A 22453-nucleotide genomic window follows, 5' to 3' on the forward strand; every position below is an offset into this window, starting at 1 on the left:
TATATTTACCTTTTATTGAAGGTATCTCTAACTTAATTTTTGGTTAGTTTCTCATGGAATTATAATTGTCATTTTGGAGGACAAACTTGTAAACTGGTGTGCTAGTCTGGGTTGACTAGAGAAACAAATTCAGAGACACTCATATGTGTATAAGAGAGAGCTTGATAACAAAGAGCAATTGTATATCGAGACAACATCCAAGTCCTGATCAAGTCCATAAGTCTGATATTAGCTCATATGTCTGATACTAAGTCCCTCTTCAGACTTACATAGCACATGCAATGATGCCAAGTGTAAGAAGATCACTGGCCGATAGATGAGACATCTTGTGGATCCTGTGGCAGTGGCAGCATCTCAGTGCTCTGGCATAGTCTCCACGGGGCTCCTCCACACAAGGCGAAGCAGAGAGAGAGTGTGTTCCACCTCTGGGAGGTTCCCAGAATCCTGATGAGAAGGTCACGCCCATACAGAGGCATCATTGGCTATGGCTTGATTGACAGGTTAGACTCCACCCCTTGACTCATAATACCCTCAAGTTGACACAGGATTAGGTAACTGCCACAGCTGGTAGTGCGGTGAAAAAAGTTAAACCACAGAAGTGTATGGAGTTTTAAAGCATACGCATTATTTGAGAAAAGTACTAAAAATTAAAACCTACAATTGACTAAAATAATACAGTAAGTCAAAGCTCATTCTGACCTAGTAGGGTGGTATTTGGCCCTGAGTGTAGTCCAGAGACCCATGGACTAGACTGAGTGGTACACACTGGGGTGGCTACTCCAGATGGGGAGGACTGGCTGAGTGAAGAAGGATATGCAAAACCTGTGAACTGAGGTCACCAACTAAAGCTTTCCTCTCTTCCCTTGAATGACTCTAGAATTCCCTGCCCTTTCTTAGTACCATAGTCCTCTACTTAGTGGTTTTGTCACCTGGGGTATGTCGGAAGATTCTGTATGCCTCCATTTCTCATCTGTAAAATAAGAGATGGCTAGGCATACTTTCCAACCACTTGCCTATCAGTTTGTCGTACTGTGGTACCGTGCCTGTTACTGTGATGCTGGAAAACCAAAATACACAACTGGACCAATAGATAACCTCATGATAAATGCCCAGAGTTATTTATCTGTTTGGCGTAACCTATGAATTAAAATAAAACTCTAGACCTTCAGGCAACAAGATTGAAGATGTCAAGCATTTCATGTTCCTTGGATCCACAGTCAGTGCTCATGGAAGCAACAGTCAAGAAATCAAAGGATGTGTTGCATTGGGCAGCTCTACTGCATAAGACCTCATTAAAGTGTTGAAGAACAAGTATATAATTTTGAAGGTTAAGGTATGCCTGATCCAAATCATGATACTTTTCACTGGCATATGCATGTGAAAATTGGATAATGAATAAGTAAGGCTGAAGAAGAATCGGTACATTTGAAATATGGTGTTGGCAAAGAATATTGAAAGTACCATGACTGCCAGAAGAAACAAATCTGTCTTAGAAGTACAAACAGATGCTCTTCCGAAGGCTGAATGGCAAGACTTTGTCTCATGTACTCTGGGCATGTTATCAGGAGAGACCAGTCCCTGGAAAAGGACATCAGCTTGGGAAAGTAGAAGGTCAGTGAAAGCGAGGTAGATCATCAAGGAGATGAATTAATACATTGGCTGTAACAAGGGGCTCAAACCTAACAATAATTGTGAGAATGGTACAGAACTAGGCAGCCATTTATTCTTTGTGTATAGAGTGGCTAAGAGTTGGAACCAACTTGATCATACTTAGCAACAACATGCATATTTTCAAAGAGCCCTAGTGGCAGTATAGGTTAAGGGTTAGGATACTAATTGCAAGGTTGGCAGTTCAAACCCACCAGCTACTCTTAGGGAGAACGATGAGACTGTCCAGTTCCTCACAGATTTACAGGCTCAGAAAATCTTAAAGAGCAGTTCTGTGTAGTGTTGCTATGAGTAGGAATTGACCCCATGTCTGTGGGCTTGATTCTGGCTCATATATTCTTGGCAAGGGTGTTATGAATCGCATAAGTGCTGGTATAAATCTTGTACTGTGGTCACATGGTACAAACATCTGCAGCAGTTAGTCCCTTTCTACTGTCTAGAACCTCACAATTGGACCCATGAGTAATTCATGATAAGCCGAGAAAAGATTGAAGTTATCAAGGATTCCATCATACTGAGTGGGTTCCACAATCAATGTTCTTAGAAAAGCAGTCAAATAAATAAATAAATAAAATTTTTAAAAAAGAAAAGCAGTCAAGAGCTCAAACAATGTACTGCATTGGCTAAATCTGTTGCAAAAAACCCCTTTAACATGTTTTTTTTTTAATTTTTAAAAAAAGCAGGGATGTTACTTTGAGGACTAAGGTATACCTGATTCAAGCATTGGTAATTTTCATTACCTCATATGCATGTGAAAGTTGGACATTGAATAAAAATAATAAAGCAGAATCTTTCTTATGCATTTGACCTCAAGTAACCATTGATCTTTTTTTTGTTCTTATCCTTTGTTTTATTTTTTTTCTTTACATTTTATTAGGGGCTCATAAAACTCTTTATCACAATCCATACATGCACATACATCAATTGTATAAAGCACATCCGTACATTGTTTGCCCTAATCATTTTCAAGGCATTTGCTCTCCACTTAAGCCCTTTGCATCAGGTCCTCTTTTTTTTCCCCCTCCCTCCCCTTTCCCCCCTTCCTCATGAGCCCTTGATAATTTATAGATTGTTATTTTGTCATATCTTGCCCCATCCGGAGTCTCCCTTCCCCCACTTCTCTGTCGTCCATCTCCCAGGGAGGAGGTCACATGTGGATCCTTGTAATCAGTTCCTCCTTTCCAACCCACTCACCCTCTACTCTCCCAGTATCGCCCCTCACACCCCTGGGTCCTGAAGGTATCATCCACCCTGGATTCCCTGTGCCTCCAGCTCCCATATGCACCAGTGTACAACCTCTGCCCTATCCAGTCCTGCAAGGTAGAATTCAGATCATGGTAGTTGGGGGGAGGAAGCATCCAGGATCTGGGAGAAATCTGTGTTCTTCATCGGTACTACCTCACACCCTGACTGACCCATCTCCTCTCCTAGACCCCTCTGTGAGGGGATCTCCAGTGGCCGACAAATGGGCTTTGGGTCTCCACTCTACACTTCCCCCTTCATTCACTATGGTATATATATAATTATATTGCCTGATGCCTTATACCTGGTCCCTTTGGCACCTCGTGATCGCACAGACTGATGTGCTTCTTCCATGTGGGCTTTATTGCTTCTGAGCTATATGGCCGCTTGTTCACCTTCAAGCCCCCAGACACTATCTCTTTCGATAGCCGGGCACCATCAGCTTTCTTCACCACATTTGCTTATGCACCCGTTTGTCTTCGGCGATCATATCATGGAGGTGTGCAGCCAACGATATGATTTTCTTGTTCTTTGATGCCTGATAACTGATCCCTTCGGGACCACGTGATGACACAGGCTGGTGTGTTCTTCCATGTGGGCTTTGTTGCTTCTGAGCTAGATGGCCGCTTGTTTATCTTCAAGCCTTTAAGACCCCAGACACTATCTCTTTTGATAGCCGGGCACCATCAGCTTTCTTCACCACATTTGCTTGTTCACCCACTTTGGCTTCAGCAGTTGTGTCAGGAGGGTGAGCAACATAGAGTGCCAATTTAATAAAAGAAACTATTCATGCATTGAGGGAGTGCTTGATTAGAGGCCCAAGGTCCTTCCGCCGCCTTAATACTAAACCTATAAATATAGACACATAGATCTATTTCCCCATCTTCATATATGTATTTGCATGTACATGTCTTTGTCTAGACCTCTATAAATGCCCTTTGACTCCTAGCTCTTGCCTCCATCTCCCTTGACCTTCCTCCTGCCCCACTACCATGCTCCGTCCCCACCTGGATTTCAGCTATACCTTTTCTTTACTTAACCTTACCCTTGATCATTCCCTACCAGGCCTGCCACTTCCACCTCACTACTTTTTTTGGTCCCATGTTGTTCCCTTATCCCTGTGTTTGTTAACACCACTTCCTTTACCCCCCACCTCCCCCTATCCCAAGTCCCCCCGGAACTGTTGGTTCCATTGTTTTTCCTCCAGATAGTTCATCCAGCCTGTCTTATTTAGACAGACCTGTGGAGACAATAACATGCACGAAAACAAGACAGAGGAAAACAAAGCAACAGTATACAACAAAACAACAACAAACCACTGACAAAGAACAAAACAAAACACATCAAGAAAGAAAAGCTTGTAGTTAGTTCAAGGATTGTTTGTTGGCCCTTAGGAGTGTTTTCCAGTCTAGTCTGTTGGCGTACCACGCCCTGGCCCCAAAAGTCCACTTTCAGCATTCCCTGGGGACCTTGCTGCTCCATTCCCTTGCTGTTCCGCTCCACTCCCCCAGTGCTTCGCCTCAGTGTGATGGGATCAGGTCAGGTGCAATTCCCACACTGTGTCTCCGGTGCTGTCCCCTGTATCGCCCTTGGTCACTGAGGGGCACCATGTCTCATAGTGGGGCCAGCCATGTTATTCTCTCTGTGGACTGGCTGCTCTAATCAGGAACATCATCCTCACGGCCTGTATCATTACAGATTAGTTTTCATTTTCCATAATTTTATATACATAGAATTATATAGTGTGTGCTCTTTGGGAAGAGGACTGGCTACTTTCACTCATAATGTTTGGAGATCCATACCTGTTATTCATTATGTGTTCACTCACTCATTAACTGCCATCAAGTCGATTGTGACTCATAATGTCCATATAAGACAGAATGCAGCTGCCTCATAATGACCCTGTAGGACAAGATAGAACTTCCCCTCTGAATTTCCAAACCTGTAAATCTCAAAATGCCTCCTCATTCTCCAGTGGAGCTGCTGATGGATTTGAACTGCTGGCCTTGAGGTTAGCAGCCCAATGTGTTACCCACTACACCGCTAAAACTCCTTGAGGATAATGCTAGTTCTCTGTTGTTACCAAGTGGCATTTCATTGTATGGACATCCCATACTTCATTTTTCCCTTCACCTGTTGGTGGACAGTTGTGGGATATAAAAAGGCTATTCCCCAGCTTGTCTGCTCAAAATATATGTCAAACCTAGGACACTGCTTGCTGCTAATGGTAAATGATTGTCAAGTTATCTCCCTGAAAGCATCAGCCATCCAGAGCAATCAGACTACTGTCTGGTCCACTGTAGGTTGGACTCACTCCCTACTGTTAAGGACAGTAGATTGCTTTCCCTGGAAAGCTCAGAATAAATCAAGTCTCCGGCTCATACATAATCAAGGCTAGGCTGCCATCATGAATCTAGGACCTGCCCATCTTGTCTAATCCCTCTTCCTATATTGTGTGTACCCCTAGACCATCCCCCTCCCGTTGCTTTATTGCCTGTGGTACAACTTTGCTGTGACTACCTGTAAGCAGGGAGCTTGCATGCCCCCAAATATATAGAAATAAAGCTTTCTCTCCTCCAGTCTCCCTCCTTTTCTCTCCCTCCTTCTCCGTTCCCTCTCTCCCCTGCCCTCTTCCTCCCACACCTCCATGTGACTATCAAGAGGGGCTGAGGTGAGCATGCTGCCATGAAATGTGTCTGACTCCTTATTTTACACTCTCTCCTATCTTCTATGACTTTACTAGACTCTTTATATATTGTAACCGTACAGTTACACCTACAAACCCACGAGAGTTGTTAGGGACTGGTCTCCCCTGGCAGACAGGTAAATTGTTTCCACTTCTCATCTACCACACATAAAGCGTTTGTAAAGATTTTTGTACCTGTCTTGGTGTAGACATATATTTATTTTCCTCCTGGATAAATGCCTAGTATAGAACAGGTGGGTCCTATGTTACTTCTTTAAGTAACAGAGCCAAATTACTTTCCAAAGTGATTGTACAATTTTACATTCCCGCCAGGCATGTATTAATGTTGTACTTACTCCACATCCTCATCGGTACTGGGAATAATTAGCTTTTATGTAAAAGTACCTTATGGTGGTTTTAATTTATATTTCCCTGATGACTAATATAATTGAGCATCATTCTATATACTTACCGTGAAGTTTCTGTTCAGATCTCTGGCTCACTTTCTTATGGAGTTATTGTTGATTATTAAATGATAGACCTTTTAATGTTCAGAATGAAAGTGCTTCATATGATATATGTGTTGCAAATATTTGCCTTGACTGTCCTTTTTGGTTTTTCAGTGGTGCATTTGAAGAGCAGAATTTTACATTTTTAGGAAGCCCATTTTAATTTGTGGTGGGGGAGCAGTGATTATGTGTTGGGTTCTAAGCACATGGTCAGCAGTTTGAAACCACCAGCCATTCCATAGGGAAAAGATGGGATTTCCTATTCCTATAAAGAGCCTTGGAAACTCATCGGGGCAGTTCTTCCCTGTCCTGCAGGGTCGCTATGAGTTGGCATTGAATTTGTTTGGGGTTTTTTGTTTGGTATTGTCGGAAAGGCCCTGATGGTATAGTGAGTTCTGAGTTGTGCTGCTAACCACAAGGTCAGAAGTTTGAGACCACCAGCCTCTCCGTGGGACAGAGATGAGGCTTTTTACTGCCATATAAAGAGTTACTCTCAGAAACACACAGGGGAAGTTCTGTTCTGTCCTGTAGGTTCATTATGAGTTGGAGATGACTTGGTGGTGCGTTTGGTATTGTTTGTGATTTTTATAGTCTAAGAAACTGTCTACCTTAAGGTTTCAAAGATTTTCACAAGTTTTATAGTTATTAGTTTTACATTTTAGGAACTTGATCCATTTCTAATTAAGTTTTGTTTATGGTGTAAAGTGTGGTTTAAAGTCAGGATATAGATAGATAGCTATAGCTAACAATTTGTATAGTGTAGCTGAAGAAGAAGAATTATGGCTTAAAATACATCCACACCTATATTGTCAACTTACTTTCTACAGAAGTTAAAGCCATTTCAGAAGGGGCACAGTGGTGCATAGCTGTCATTGTACTTGTCACAGCGTTACAGTGCCTTCAAGAGGTTGTTCGGCGCCACCGCATCAGTCTGACCTATAGCACGCTCTGCACAACAGAAGGAAACACTGCCCGGTCCTGCACCATCCTCACAATTGTTCCCACACATGATCCCATTGTTGCCTTCAATAAAATCCATTCAGAAATGTGACTTCCATGGGAATATGACAGACCAGTTAAATTCCAGGCAGCAAAGTCTGCTCAGAAGGTTATAGTGACTACTTTTTGAGCTTCAAAGTGATAATATCTATAGATGTCTCAGAACCCATGAAAATCAAGGGGACTTAGAGGGAGACATTTGAAGAAAATTGCAAATTGCATTGGTAGGAAAGGACCAGGAACATTGCACCAAATAATTGTTTTCCATCGTGGCGATGCATTTGTCCATCCTTGAAGGCAAAGGCAATTCTATGAGAATTTTGTGTAAAATCTTACTCTATCCTCTTTAAAACCCTGATATTGCCCCTTCAGGATTTTTTCCTTTGTTGTTGTTCCCTAAAACACATAAAAGCATCTAAAATAACATGCTTGAGCTCCTCGGAGATGCCAGCATTGCCATTTTGACGGTGTAAATGGAAGAACGCAAAATTCTTTGGGGAGGGTTAAAAATAACACCACCTTCAGAACTGTAGACTACCTATAGACTTCGGTGGACAATTTATGTCAAGAAGCAATGGTAGTGGTGGTGGGAGGTTACAGCAAGTTGGTTCCAGCTCGTGGAGAGCCTGTGTACAATGAATGAAACACTACCTACTGGGTCCTGTGCCTTCGTCACAGTGGATTGTGTGCTTGAGGCCACTCTCGCTGCCACTGTGACAGTCCTTCTTATCAAGATGCCTCCCCCTCTGTTGAGCCCTTCTACTTTAGAAAGCATGATATCCTTCTCCAGGAACTATTTTCTCCTGATAACATGCCCAAAGTGCAGGAGAAGAAGTCTCACCATCCCCACTTTAAGGAGTATACTGGTTGTACTTTCCGAGATAGATCAATGTGTTCTTCTGGCAGTTCATGGTACTTTAAATAGTCTTCACCTGCACTGTAATTTCAATTCATCATTTCTACTTGGCCTTTTATATTCATTTCCCAGCTTGCATATGCATGTGAGATGATTGAAAATACCCTTAGTCCTCCAAGCAGCATACTTGCTCATCAACACTTTAAAGAGGTTTCATGCAGCATAGTTACCCAATGCAAATGTGATTTCTTGGTTGCTACTTCTGTGAGCATTGATTGTGGATCCAAGCAAGATGAAATACTTGGCAGGTTCGATCTTTTCTCCATTTACCATGGTGTTATTTCATGATGCAATTTTGAATATTTTTGTTTTCTTTACATTGCTTGCTGGTAGTTAGCCATCAGGCTGCTAACTGTAAGGCTAGCAATTCAGAACCACCAGCCAGCTCCACAGGAGAAAGACAGGGCTTTCTATTCCTGTAAAGAGTGCCAGTCTCAGAAACTCACAGGGGCAATCCTTCCCTGTCCTGCAAGGTCACTGTGATGACAGTGAGTTTGTTGTTTTGGTTTTACACTGAGTTGCAGCCCATTACTGAAGCCTGCAGTTCTTGAGCATCAGCAAATGCTTCAAGTCCTCTTCACTTTCAGCAACCAGGGTTATGTCATCTGCATATCTGTTATTAATAAGCCTTCTTCCAATCTTTTTCATATAACCCAGCTTCTGATTATTTGCTCTTCATCCTGTTTGAATAAGTATATGGTGGAAGGATACAACCCTGATACACACCTTTCATGATTTTCAATGAAAGTAATAAGTTCACATTTTAATATTTTTGTTCATAGAAAGTGCTGTGACTGTTTGGCAGTGCTTTTTTACTTATCCTAAAATAGATTTTCACCAATAGATATTGATAACTATAGTGTTTTTAAAATCATTTTATTGGGGGCTCTTACAGCTCTTATCGCAATCCATACATACATCCATTGTGTCAAGCACAATTGTACATATGTTATCACTTTCAAAACATTTTCTTTCTACTTGAGCTCTTGGTATCAGCTCATTTGATAACTGAAGTTTTATGCTAAAATTTGAGACCAGGTTTCATTGTTCTATTTTTGTAATCATTTTAGAATCTGCTTCCTTAGCTCTCAAAGTTGCATGTTAGATATTTAACTGGTAGTGTAGTAAATAAATACATCACTTTAAAAATAATTGACATCTTAATATTGAGTCTTCCACTTTTTCTCAACCTATTTTTGTAGTTCAAAGTGTAGAAGACTTAGATAGTTTTGACAAACTTATTTCTAAATTTTATGTTTTATTGGTTCTAATCTAAATGACACTTTAAATTTTAATTGTTTCCCACTAGTATAGAATCTTAATTTTACATTTACCTTGCTAAATTTATTTATTTATGGTTCTTATTATATAAATGTCCTAAGGTTTTTCATGAAAAAAATCATATATAATTGGTACCCTCGTAAGCTCTTCCTGTATAGCTTTTATTCTCCAGCACTGAAGATTATGGTTTGTGCTTCTGGGGGTTCTAAGAAACCTTTGCCCACCACACTTAACAATGGGTGGTCTACTAAGTGTATATTTTTTAATAAAACTGGATGGCAATATGCTCAGGTAAAAATCAGATCCCTTTTATTAAAGAAGAGAATAAACTAAAACACAGCAATTTGCTGTCTCTGCCACACACCCACAACCTCTTCCTCTCCCGTTCGCCAATAAATATCAACTCCGTTCATCTGTTTGCTTGGGTCAGAACCATTGGGGTCCTCCTTGACGCTCGTCCCCTCCCACTCTACTTTCCATCCTGCTCCGACAAATCCTACTGATCCTATCTGCAAAATACTCTGGCTGAAAACCAAAGAAACCCAAATCCATTACTGGAGAGTCAGTGCTGATTCTTACTGGCCCTATAGGACCAAGTTGAACGATCCTGTAGAGTTTTCAATCATTCTGAAAGATGAATGCCACGTTCTTCTTCCATGGAGTGACTGATGGGTTCAAACTGCCAACTTTCTGGTTAGCGGGCAAGCACTTTCACCACTATACGCCCAGAGTTCCGTTGGAGTCCTACTTCTGCACACCACTCTCACCACTCCCAGTCTGTTTTAACTACCTCTTCTTTAATATCTCTTCTTGACTTCTGAGAAAGCCTCCTACCCAATCTCTCTAGTTCAGTTTATCTATTCTTCACATGGAAGTCAGATCATGTCATTCTGTGTAAAACTCTCAGTTATCTCCTGTTCACGCTGAATAAAATCTAAAGGACTTACTATGGTTTAAAAGACCTTGTCTCAGTTGGTCATGGCTAACTGATTAAATCTGCAGCGATCTCCTTCCTTCGTTCTAGTCTAGCTATATTGGCTTCTTTGATGTATCTTGACCATGCTAAGCATTTGCCCACCTCAAGGCTTTTGTATCAACTGTACCTTTACCTGGAATGTTTTTCTCCCAGATGTCTTCATGGATTGCTTCCTAGCTTCTGTCATGTAATTGATCAAATATCACCTGATGAAATCAGCCTTCTCTTACAGCCCCAGAGAAGCTAGCATCCCCTTTTGTAAATATCTTTCCCTTTATATTGCCTTTTATATCTTTCATTCACTCTATTCTACAGCATTAATCATACTGCATGATTGTTTGTATGTATGAATTTGTTTATTGAATGCCCCCCACAGTAGAATTAGGATACAGACTTGGTCTGCGCTATGTTATTGTTTGCCCCGCTGTGTGCCCCATCAGTTGCCAGAAAGCCTTCTCTTAGAAGAAAACATTTGAGCTAAAAATAAATAAAGAGGAGCCAGCCATGCAAAAGTCAAAAAAAAAACCTGTGTCGTAGGCTAAGAGAACTTAAGTGGGAACAAGTTTGCTACATTTGGGGACATAAAAAAGCTAAGCATGGCTGAAATGTTGTAGGTGAGGAGCAGAGTGGGACAAGATGAGGTAGATGAGGGAAGCAGGGGTCAGTCGGATTTTAGGTCTTAACTTGTCTTGGATGCAATGGGAAAAGAGTTGCCAATTTCCTGACATCTCAAACCTTTCCCACGCTTTGGAAAATTCTAGGGCTACACCGGGGTAAAAAACAATTCCAGTGGCTGCCACATGGGTTAAAACAGAAGAACAACTGTGACGGCGGCGCGGGGCCAGGCTGTGTTCCATTCTGTTGAGTGTCGGGTCACTCTGAGTTGGGATCAGCTTGCCACCCCCTAACAAGATATGGCATTTTGCATTTAAGTCACTTAAACAAACAAGTAAATTTTCGTTTCTCTGCCCCCTTATGTTATTTCAAGTGTTTATTAAGTACCCTTGTGACTGTTGGCTACCTTCCTGGACAGCACAGATCAAGGACATCCCATTGTGTCAAAGAAAGTGCAGTCGGAGAAGGTTGCACTAAGTAAGAGAGGCAGTGAAGGATGATGCCAAGTGTGTGCTGCCTCTCCTCTGCGTGTTTCACCCTTAATCCTGCAATGTTTCACTCTTTAAATGGAAATGAATGTGTTGCCTAGAAAACTAGCATGTGGCCTGTTCCTTATGTAAATGTGCTCGTGGATGAGTTTTACCTCTGACAGAAAGATGGGAAGTAGGACTGGTAAATCACACGCATTCCCAAGCTTATTATAAATACATCACAAATGTAAAAATGCGAAGTGTTGAAGTCCTAAGTGTAAAAGCGGCTTTCAATTTATTTTAATAGGTGTTTTCTATGTCTTATTGTAACCCAGGGACCTTGCTGCAAGAAATTGCCTGGTAGGTGAAAATAATCTTCTGAAAATCAGTGACTTTGGAATGTCTCGTCAAGAAGATGGCGGAGTGTATTCATCTTCTGGCTTAAAGCAGATTCCCATTAAGTGGACAGCACCAGAAGCTCTGAATTATGGTAAGGATGGGTTCTGTCTCTCCTTTTGGTGGCAAAAATGAGCTGCGTCAGCGTGAAACAGGAGCACGGAAAGTTACAGGGAGAACAGAATCCAATTTGGAATGATTTGAGGATCAGCACAAATGATGTATAAATATTCCTCTGTTAAACATGAGCACAAACTTAATTCATTGTAATTATTGGTCAAGCTTCTGTGTTTTAAGAGTACTAGATTAAAAAGATGTGTACATATTTTAAAATAATGCCAATCATCTGAAAGAAAAAGATTTTTTCTTTTACAAAAAAAATGTTTTTTTAATAGATTACACAACAAGTAAAATCATCACTTTGGTTCTGGACCATTTCCTTTGAATGCCTTATAATTGGTCCAGTAACCTCATTTAATGTTAGGTTCCTAAAATGTTGAGTCAAGGAGTTGTTTAGTTTTTCACCCTGAAAACTGACATCATTTCTTAGCATCCCAATCTATGGAACTCACATAAATCTTGTGGAAAGAGGGAGAAGGGAGTTATATTTTAAAACAGCAGGGTTTTTGCACTTGATTTTTATGTGTCATTATAATTGGAAATAAATACTGCATTATCTGTGGGTGGGATGAAATGGGCTGTATCAAGATGGTTAACAGCTCAGGAATTTTTTAAAAGACCAGATTGTGCTTTTAAGTCAAATTAGAGATTACATTTTCATTAAGAGTCGCGGCATATGAGCCCATGGGTTGTTGAATTCATGTAGTATGTTATCATAAAAATTAACTGTTGAGGCATATCTAAAGTTAAGGACAGATAAAGAGCTTGAGTGTAATTAGTTTGGTAGTTAATTGGAGCCAGTCCAGACACCAGAATTTATTTGGTGTACACCAGTAGTACTATGAAATAAATAAATGTAGGTAGTTGGCATATGAGAAATTGGCTAAGCTATTGTAGTTGATAATGGTGACATTTTTGAACTGAACACTCTATGGATATAAATCCTCACCCTTGTTTGCCTCCCTCTGTCCAAGCAAGAGAAGCTTGTTGTGAACCTTCTGGCAATCACAAACCAATTCCACTACTCCTCGGAATGTATAGCTAATATAGCAGCCCTGCTTTTTCCCATAGTGGGTCTTCTCTGCTTGTGATTGTTACCCCGGGGCCATATTTCTCAAAGGACAAGCAAAAAATATATATCTAGGATTAAAACACTGGGTATTTACACAGAGTTTTTCTTCCTGTGACCCAAAACATTTAAGCCTCTTGTAGTTCTTTTTTTTAAATCATTTTATTGAGAGATCAAACAACTCTTGTCACAATCCATTCATAGATCAATTGTGTCAAGCACATTTGTACATTCGTTGCCCTCATCATTCTCAAAATATTTGCTCTCCACTTAAGCCCCTGACATCAGCTCCTCATTTTCCCCGCTACCCCCTCCCTCACGAACCCTTGATAATTTAAAATGTATTATTATTCTGTCATGTCTTACAATACCCGATGTCACCCACTTTTCTGTTGTCCGTCCCCCAGAGAGGAGATGATATGTAGATCCTTATAATCAGTTCCCCCTTTTTACCCCACCTCCCCTCCACCCTCTGGTATCACCACTTTCACCACTGGTCCTGAAGGGGATCATCTGTCCTGGATTCCCTGTGTTTCTGGTTCCTATCTGTACCAGTGTACATCCTCTGGTCCAGCCAGATTTGTAAGGTAGAATTGGGATCATGATAGTGGTGGGAAGGAAGCATTTAAGAATTAGAGGAAAGCTGTATGTTTCGTTGTTGTTGCACTGCACCCTAACTGGCTCATCTCCTCCCTGCGACCCTTCTGTAAGGGGGTGTCCCATTACCTACAGATGGGCTTTGGGTCTCCACTCTGCACTCCTCATTACAATAAGATTTTTTGTTCTTTGATGCCTATACCTCATCCCTTCGACACCTCATGGTCACACAGGTTGGTGTGCTTCTTCCATGGGGACTTTGTTGCTTCTAAGCTAGATGGCAGCTTGTTTATCTTCAAGCCTTAAAAGCCCAGATGCTCTATCTTTTGATAGCCGGGCACCATCAGCTTTCTTCACCACATTTGCTTATGCACACATTTGTCTTCAGCAATCATATCAGGAAGGTGGGCACACAATGATACGATTTTCTGTTCTTTGATGCCTGATACCTGGTCCCTTCTACACTTCGTGGTCATACAGGTTGGTATGTTTCTTCCATGTGGGCTTTGTTGCTTCTGAGCTAATTGGCTGCTTGTTTACCTGCAAGCCTTTATTTATGTAGGATGATGGAGAAATAGATTTATGTGCATATATTTATAGGTTTAGTATTAAGGTAGCAGATGGACATTGGGCTGCAACTCAAGTACTCCCGCAATGCAAGAACACTTTGTTTTATTAAATTGACATTCCATGATGCATACTTTCCTGACATGATTGCTGAAGACAAATGTGTGCATAAGCAAATGTGGTAAAGAAAGCTGATGGTGCCCGGCTATCAAAATATATAGTGTCTGGTGTCTTGTAGTTCATTCTTAAAATATCCCCATAAAGGAGCGCTAGCTGGACTTGAGAGGCCCTACAGACTGACAATTAAAATCCACCTTTCTAGACTGTGTTGTAAACCATAGTGGCCAGATTTACTACATGATATTGTCTGTTAAAATCATCTTATGGTTAAGCAACTGTACCAGGTAAGATTTTATCTTTCACTCACAGTGTATTTTAGCTGAATTTTAAATCTACTACAGTATTTGCTATTCTAGATGTCTCTAGAATTTCAGAAACTAGACTTAAAATGTTTTAACTTAATAAGGACAAGTATCAAGATCTCGGGTGGACAGTGACAGACAGGTTCTGCAGTCTTTACTGTGAACTGAGTAAGTAGAGCAGCCTTGGTGACAAAGAAAGAGAGGTTAGCAGTAAGAAAGAGTTCACAGTTTGCACTACTTATTTCTCGTTCAGTTGAGGATATTCCTAAGATATTCCTAACTCTTGTGGCAAAATTACACGCTGAGAACCTGTTTCAGTTCTCACAGGATCTAAATTCTAGCATTTTAAAAATTATTATTAATCATCTTATTGGGGCTCTTACAGCTCTTAGAACAATCCATACATCAATTGTATCAAACACATTTGTATGTATGTTGCCATCATTCATTTTTTTGAATTATATTCATGAAAGTTTATTTTCTCTTTTTTTTAACATTTTATTAGGGACTCATACAACTCTTATCACAATCCATACATATACATACATCAATTGTATAAAGCACATCTGTACATTCTTTGCCCTAATCATTTTCAAAGCATTTGCTCTTCACTTAAGCCCTTTGCATCAAGTCCTCTTTTTCCCCTCCCTCATGAGCCCTTGATAATTTATAAATTATTATTTTGTCATATCTTGCCCTATTCGGCGTCTCCCTTCACCCCCTTTTCTGTTGTCCATCCCCTAGTACAACCTCTGCTCTATCCAGATTTGCAAGGTAGAATTTGGATCATGGTAGTGGGGCGGGGGGGGGAGCATTTAGGAACTGGAGGAAAGCTCTATTCTTCATTGGTGCTATGTCGCACCCTGACTGACTCATCTTCTCCTCTAGACGCCTCTGGGAGGGGATCTCCATTGGCTGACAAATGGGCTTTGGGTCGCCACTCTGCACTTCATTCACTGTCGTAAGATTTTTTGTTGTTGTTTTGATGATGCCTTGTACTTAATCCCTTCGACACCTCGTGATCGCACAGGCTGGTGTGCTTCTTCCATGTGGGCTTTGTTGCTTCTGAGCTAGATGGCCGCTTGTTCATCTTCAAGCCTTTAAGACCCCCAGACACTATCTCTTTTGATAGCCAGGCACCATCAGCTTTCTTCACCACATTTGCTTATGCACCTGTTTGTCCTCAGCGATCGTATCATGGAGGTGTGCACCCAATGATATGATTTTTTGTTCTTTGATGTCTGATAACTGATCCCTTCGAGACCACGTGATCACACGGGCGCCATCATCATTTTTAAAAACATTTCCTTTCGGTTTGAGCCTTTGGTATCAGCTCCTCTTTTTTCCCTTTACCCCCCACCCTCCCACCCTCATGGACCCCTGATAAATTATTATTATTTTCATATCTTATACCCTCTGCTGTCTCCCTTTGCCTATGTTTTTGTTATTTGTCCCCCTAGGGGTGGGGTTTGGTGGGGGTTATATGTCGATTGTTAAAGTCAGTTCCCTGTTACTCCCCGCTTTTCCCCCACCTTCCCTCTACCCTCATGATACCACTACTCCCATTACTGTTCCTGAGGGGGTTATCCATCCTGGATTCTGTATGTCAAGAGTTCTTATCTGTACCATGCTCAGGTCTAGCCGGATTTATAAGGTAGAACTGGGGTCATAATAGTGGGGAGGGAAGAAGCATTAAAGAGCTAGTGGAATGTTGTGTGTTCCATTGTGCTATGCTGCACCCTGGCTGTCATGTTCTTTCCTTGTGACCCTTCTGTGAGGGAATGTACAATTGTCTACAGGTGGGCTTTGGATCTCCACACCAACCCCCATCATTTGCATCGGTATATTTGTTTGTTCTGGGTCTTCTGATGCCTGATACCTTATCCTATCTACACTTTATGATCACATAGGCTGATGTGCTTCTTCAATGTGGCCTTTGTTGCTTCTCTGCTACCTGGCCTCTTATTTACCTTTATGACCTCAGATTTATCTTTTAATAGCCAGGCACCATCAGCTTTCTTCACCATAATTGCTATGCACCCATTTTTACTTCCTTGATCGTGTCAGGAAGGTGAGCATCACAAAATGCCAGGTCATTAGAAAAAAGTGTTCTTGCGTTGAGGGAGTACTTGTACATTGACATACATCTCTATCATTATATATTAATAGATTTATATATGTACCTGCCTATATTTATACCTCTATAACTATCTTTTGACTCCTAGTTCTTTCCTCTCTTTTTACTTTCCTCCTGTTCCATTATCATGTTAGACCTTCATTTGACTCAGTACTTTCTCTCGGCTACATTGGACTTGATCAAACCCCATCAGGCATGCCACACCCTTCTCACCATCAATTTTACATCTGTTTGTTCCCTTGTCCCTGAGTTTGTTGACTTCCCCTCCACCCTCACCCCCCCCCCCCACCAGAGCCATCAGCCCCATTGCTTTCTCCTTGGGATTGGTTTTTCTGCATATCCTATATGAATAGACATGAAAAAAAAAGAAAGAGAGGAAAAACAACCTATAAATAGTTCCAGGTCTGTCTGCTGACCCTTCTGAAAGTTTTCTAATGGTATCTGGTGAAGTACCCCTGATGCCAACGTCTATTTTTGGAATTCCTCGGGTACTTCATTGCTTTGCTCCCTTTGCTGTTTTGTTGCTCTGCCTTTGTGTTTCACTCCAGTGAGGCGGGGCGGAGTCAGACTGGGCACACTTCCTACCCTATCCAGTGCTGTAACCCTGTGGGTCAGTGAGGGGTCATCCTGTCTCATTGTTGGGCCAGCCCCACAGTCCTCTTGGTGAATTGGTTGCTCTGAGCAGGAGTGTCATCCTTGAGGCTTGGTGCTCCAGGATGCAGTTCATTTTCTCTCTCTCTCTCTCTCTCTCTCTCCATTTTCTCCCATGTAGCCTGGGCAGACCCTCCACTCTTCGTAGGCTGTATCTTCAGTGCCATCCTCTGTAGTGCATTCTTCTTGGGGGGGGGGGGGTGTCGATGTAGCTGGGAGAAGGACCGACCAGGGCCACGCAGACCTTTCTGTTAGTTTGCTGCTTCATGCTGGTGTGTTGCCCTCAAGGCATGCCACCCAGGTTGAGCTCTGGACTCTGTCTCACTTTCCTAGGGAGACATGCACAATACCATTCCCAGGTGTAGATTAGTGCCCTGTTTCCCAACCACCCACTCCCTCCCTTTGCACTTCCTTTTTAGTTAGCTGCTATATGTATCCCTGGGTTGGGTCCCACCCCTGCCGAAGTACCTGGACCTTGCCCCAGGAATTTATCTAGCATCTTTTTTAAGCAAAGAAAATATAAATAATTGACTCATGAATGAAAGGCCTTGTCAACTGGTATACTTCTTTCAAGGTTTATAAAATACAGTTGTATGCTTGTGGGTAGGCTTTTACCTCATTTCCAAAGACATTTTCTCCTTTAGCGAGTTTTTCTTCCCTCTTCTTCAGAGTAGATGAAGTACGGCCCAAGTCTCCATAAAGCAGAGAGGCAGGGCGGGAGGAAAAGCTCTTCAGCCTTAGGAGCCTCCCTGAAACTTTGGCATAGGGACAGAAAGTTAACTGAATTTTCACCTTCATTTTCTTGTTATTGTTCTTGATGTTTAGTTTTTTAAAATATATTATGCATACAGTTTTTTAATGAAGCCATATAAATGGATATGTAAACCAATCTGTCTTCTACCCCTTTCTCTAACTAGCCAATTCCCTTTCCCGCAGGTGAATATATATATCATTTGTTTATAGTCATCTCAGAGATTTCACAACTATTTATTTGCATCTTTCTCCCATCTGTTTTTTAAACACAAAATGGTAGCATACTTCATAGGCTGTTTAGCATATATGAATTTACCACTAAAAGACTGTAGGGAAAATAGGATGCTGGACTCCAACTCAGGAATAAAATAAACTATCCATCAATTATTGAGAAGAAACATTTTCATCAGTCACCTGGGGCTTTGGGACTATATGCACCCTCTCATTTAATTGATGTGATTTTACTAAAGCTCAGTTACCCCCGTGAGAGAGCTAAGATAACTGCTGACGAGCATTGGACCACCCTTCAGGAATTGGATCCCACGGCCAGTCATGATATATATAAGTATGGTGAGCCCTTGACTTGGCTGCACCCACATTCCTCATGTTTACGATGAGAATGATCGTGTCTTAGCCTCCTCTTAGGATACTGGCGAGAATCCATTGAAAGATGGAAAAGTATCAAAATCCTCTACAACTGTAAGCTATTGTGCCCCATGTAAATGGCCCAGCAGAACCCGTGACACATTTGCTTCAGGAGTGTGATCTGGGCTTTTCTATAACTTGACCTCTAGCCAAATAATTGTCTGAGAGAAAAAAAAATCATGACTCTAAATGGCCTCCATGTTCTTAAAGAAAAAAATTATTCTTAATGCACCACCACTAATGACTTTCACAAACCTTATGTAATTATTGGATGCCAAACTTGAAAAGATTTGCTATCTGATGGTGCCCGGCTATCAAAAGATATAGCGTCTGAGGTCTTAAAGGCTTGAAGGTAAACAAGCGGCCATCTAGCAGAGAAGCAACAAAGCCCAAATGGAAGAACACACCAGCCTGTGCGATCATGAGGTGTCGATGGGATCAGGTAACAGGCATCAGAAGACCCAAAACAAACAAAAACTGAATTGTTCAGAATGAGGGGGGTCGGAGCAGAGGCCCCAAACCCATCTGTAGACAATGGGACATCCCCTCACAAAATGGTCACAAGGAAGTGGGGATGAGTCTACCAGGGCAGAGTATAGCACTGATGAAACACACAATATTCCTTTGGTTCTTTGGTGAACAAATAGGCTCACCCCCCACTGTCATGATCCCAATCCTGCCTTTCACTGCTGGCTAGGCCAGAGCATGTACACAGGTACCTATAAGAGCTCATGACACATGGAATCCAGGTCAGATAAACCCCTCAGGATCAGAAATGGGAGTAGTGATACCAGGAGGGTAGAGGGAAGGTGGGGGGGGGGGGGGGGAGAAGAAACCATACACAGGGGAAGGGATACAACAGTCAGTGTAAGATTTGAAAATAATAGTTTATAATTTATCAAGGGTGAAGAGGGTATGAGAGGAGGAGGGAGGGTAAAAAGAGAAGCTGATACCAAGGACTCAAATAGAAAGTATTTGGAAAATAATGATGACAAAATATATACATACAAATATGCTTGATACAATTGATATGTGGATTGTTGTAAGAACTGTAAGAGCCCCCAGTAAAATGATCTTAAAAAATACATTTTTAAAATTAAAAATACATATTTGCTCTACAGATAAAAACAAAAAAACTAAAATTCCCACTGAACGCCATAGGCTGTGTCTATAATTGCAGCCTTCAGAGAAGAAAGCTAATCCACACAGCTGGAGATGGTAATCATGAAGCACACTCCCGACTCTGATGGCAGCATCGTTATCAAAGTCCAGGCACACTCTCATTCTAATTTTACTTTGTTCAGGAAAAAGAAAGGACCGTCCTGTTTAAAGTAATAAGCCACTTTTGGAGGAGGGCCATCTATAAATACTGGAATGACGAATGACAGAGTGAAGGCAGGAAGCTGAGAGACAAAATGCAATCATTTAAGTAAACCTTTAAACCCACTGCCACCAAGTCCTTTCTGACTCGCAGCTACCCTTAAACCGGGTTTTCGGTGCTATAAATTATTCTGGGAGCAAACAGTCTTCTTGTTCTCCCACGGAGCAGCTGGTGACTTTGAACTGCCAGCCTGTGGTTACCAGTTCAACACTTACCCAAGAGACCCCTTAGCGCTACTGCAAAAGTAGATGGTGTGGTACTTCTCTGCCCCCATAATGTTTAATTTTTAAGATGAGTGCAAATGGAGTGTAGTTACGCCCGTGTGAGGAGACTTCCAAAAGTTCGTGGGGAAAGTAGAATTTAAAGATAATGAAGATTTTCAAAAACTTATTGAAACCTCCTGATATATGTTCCATATATAAAATTAAACAAACATTGAGAAAATCTTAGAAACCGTTACTGGTTTCACATCCATTTCTAGTAAACATTTTATATTGGCTTTTATTTCTGTGATTTTATTTTTTTTTTTTTGATACAAAAACAAAACAAAACAACAAAACCAGAGTTGAAGCGCTGAGCTCATGTAGTTCGGTGAAACAGGTGCACCAATATATTTTGACAACTCAAGGCACCACGTCCTCTAAAGTTGTTTTTATCAGCTAGCTATGTTAATTTCCACTCTATTCAAAACAGATAGAAAACTGTCTCTTTTTTTCCAATGAAACTATCAGTGGAGAAAATGAGACCTTTAAACATGTAAGAATATCTGCAAACATGACGAGTAAAATTTGAAGTTCAGAAACTTCCCTCATTGCTTTAAGTTTGTTTATAATTCTAGTGTAAAGAAAATTATGCAAGCAAAAGAAAATTGCAAGAATCCAGATTATTTCATCCTCTAGGAGTTGATGTGTGCAACTTTCTTTCTCTGTGACTGAAGCCACTCATCTGCAGTAAGGACCCCTGCGCAGGCTGGCTGAATGTTTGTTCCTGATAGGAGGAGGAGGAGATGTGAATGCTGGTTTGGTTGAACTAGCAATCTGAAGACTATTTCATTTAATTGATAGTACTACTCAATCTGGAAAAGAGTATCAGTTCATAGGATTGGATCTCTCCTAATGGAGTGTTTCTGTTAATTGTGAAATAAGTTGCTAAGTGACTCCCATAGACAGTCAGAACAATGCTCCCAGGCGCCCACTGTGCTGCCCCGGCTTATGGTTGTTGTCCCCTCCAGGGAGATACAGCTCTGAGAGTGACACGTGGAGCTTTGGCATCCTCCTGTGGGAGACTTTCAGCCTAGGGGTCTGTCCGTACCCTGGAATGACAAATCAGCAAGCTCGAGAACAAGTGGAACGAGGTGAGCCAAAGACACATATTGGGCATGTTCACATCCAGGTCGGTGGGGCAGTGCAGGGGCTGCGTCTGGTGGCTGGATTTCCCCGGGGGTACAGTGATCCGTTTGGGTAGCTCAGTAGACACCAGGAAGAAGAAAATTCTTGAGAATGTCTGACACTTCTGAAGAAACTGATCTCAAATTTAAGATGAGAATGAAGAGGTGATTCTAGCATGCATTGGTGTGGGCCACAGACTCTAAGGTGTCAATAAATTTAAAAAAAGACTTTCAACAAAATGGCACCGCCCTAGCTTCAGGCCTGCCAAGGGCATGTGGTTGTGGAATCAAGTGCAGGAAGCTGACTTCTCTTCTTCCCGCCCCTCAGTGACAGCTCCCGTTCCAAGGCAAACACACGTGTGTGTTCACATTAGCCAGCACCCGCTGTGCCGCTGCCACGCCGCTTTAAACTGAAGAGAATATTCATTGTAGACTAAACAAATACAACTAAGAAAGTCATAATTCCTTTTGAGTTACAATCTCAAAATGTATAAAATTTTTCATCCTTTCATCTTCAGAAACTTCTGTAAGCCTCCACCCCAATCCATAATAGGAGGTGGATTTAAAAAAAAAAGGATGAATAGACTTAAATGGAGGATATATTAAGAAACAATAGTTTCACCTTTTTCTTTTTGTTTAATAAATATGTATAATGAATTTGTAGGAATTTTTTAAAACATAGGTTATTGAGATATTTTTTTAAACTGTCCATGGCATCTAAAGGCATTTTGTCAAAGCAACTGAAACATATATTTGGATGTGATGTATCAAAACATCAGACCTTGTAAGCAAGCAAACAAGAAGCACTTCCTGTGAACTTGAAGATGATTCTGTGGGTCTGGAGCATTGAGCTCTGCACCACTACTAGCAGAGAAAAGCATTGCGTTTACCATGCATTGACTGTTTTGTTTCTATTGTGCCTGCCACATAAAGTACTAGAGTATCAGAACTATGTGAACATCTTAT

The 22453-nt window shown here is 41.3% G+C and overlaps 1 protein-coding gene across 3 annotated transcripts in view; it reads left to right on the forward strand.

Annotated features, from left to right (window-relative positions):
- FER (FER tyrosine kinase) overlaps positions 1-22453 on the forward strand; it is a 459241-nt gene that overhangs the window by 430299 nt on the left and 6489 nt on the right. For all 3 annotated transcript variants that reach the window (XM_075541367.1, XM_075541368.1, XM_075541366.1), the window contains 2 exons: positions 11698-11852; positions 21332-21454. In XM_075541367.1, the coding sequence (XP_075397482.1) occupies positions 11698-11852; positions 21332-21454 (278 nt within the window). The remainder of the gene's footprint in view (positions 1-11697; positions 11853-21331; positions 21455-22453) is intronic.

This window comes from Tenrec ecaudatus, chromosome 2 (assembly GCF_050624435.1).
Source record: "Tenrec ecaudatus isolate mTenEca1 chromosome 2, mTenEca1.hap1, whole genome shotgun sequence".
NCBI classification, from domain to species: Eukaryota; Metazoa; Chordata; class Mammalia; order Afrosoricida; family Tenrecidae; genus Tenrec; species Tenrec ecaudatus.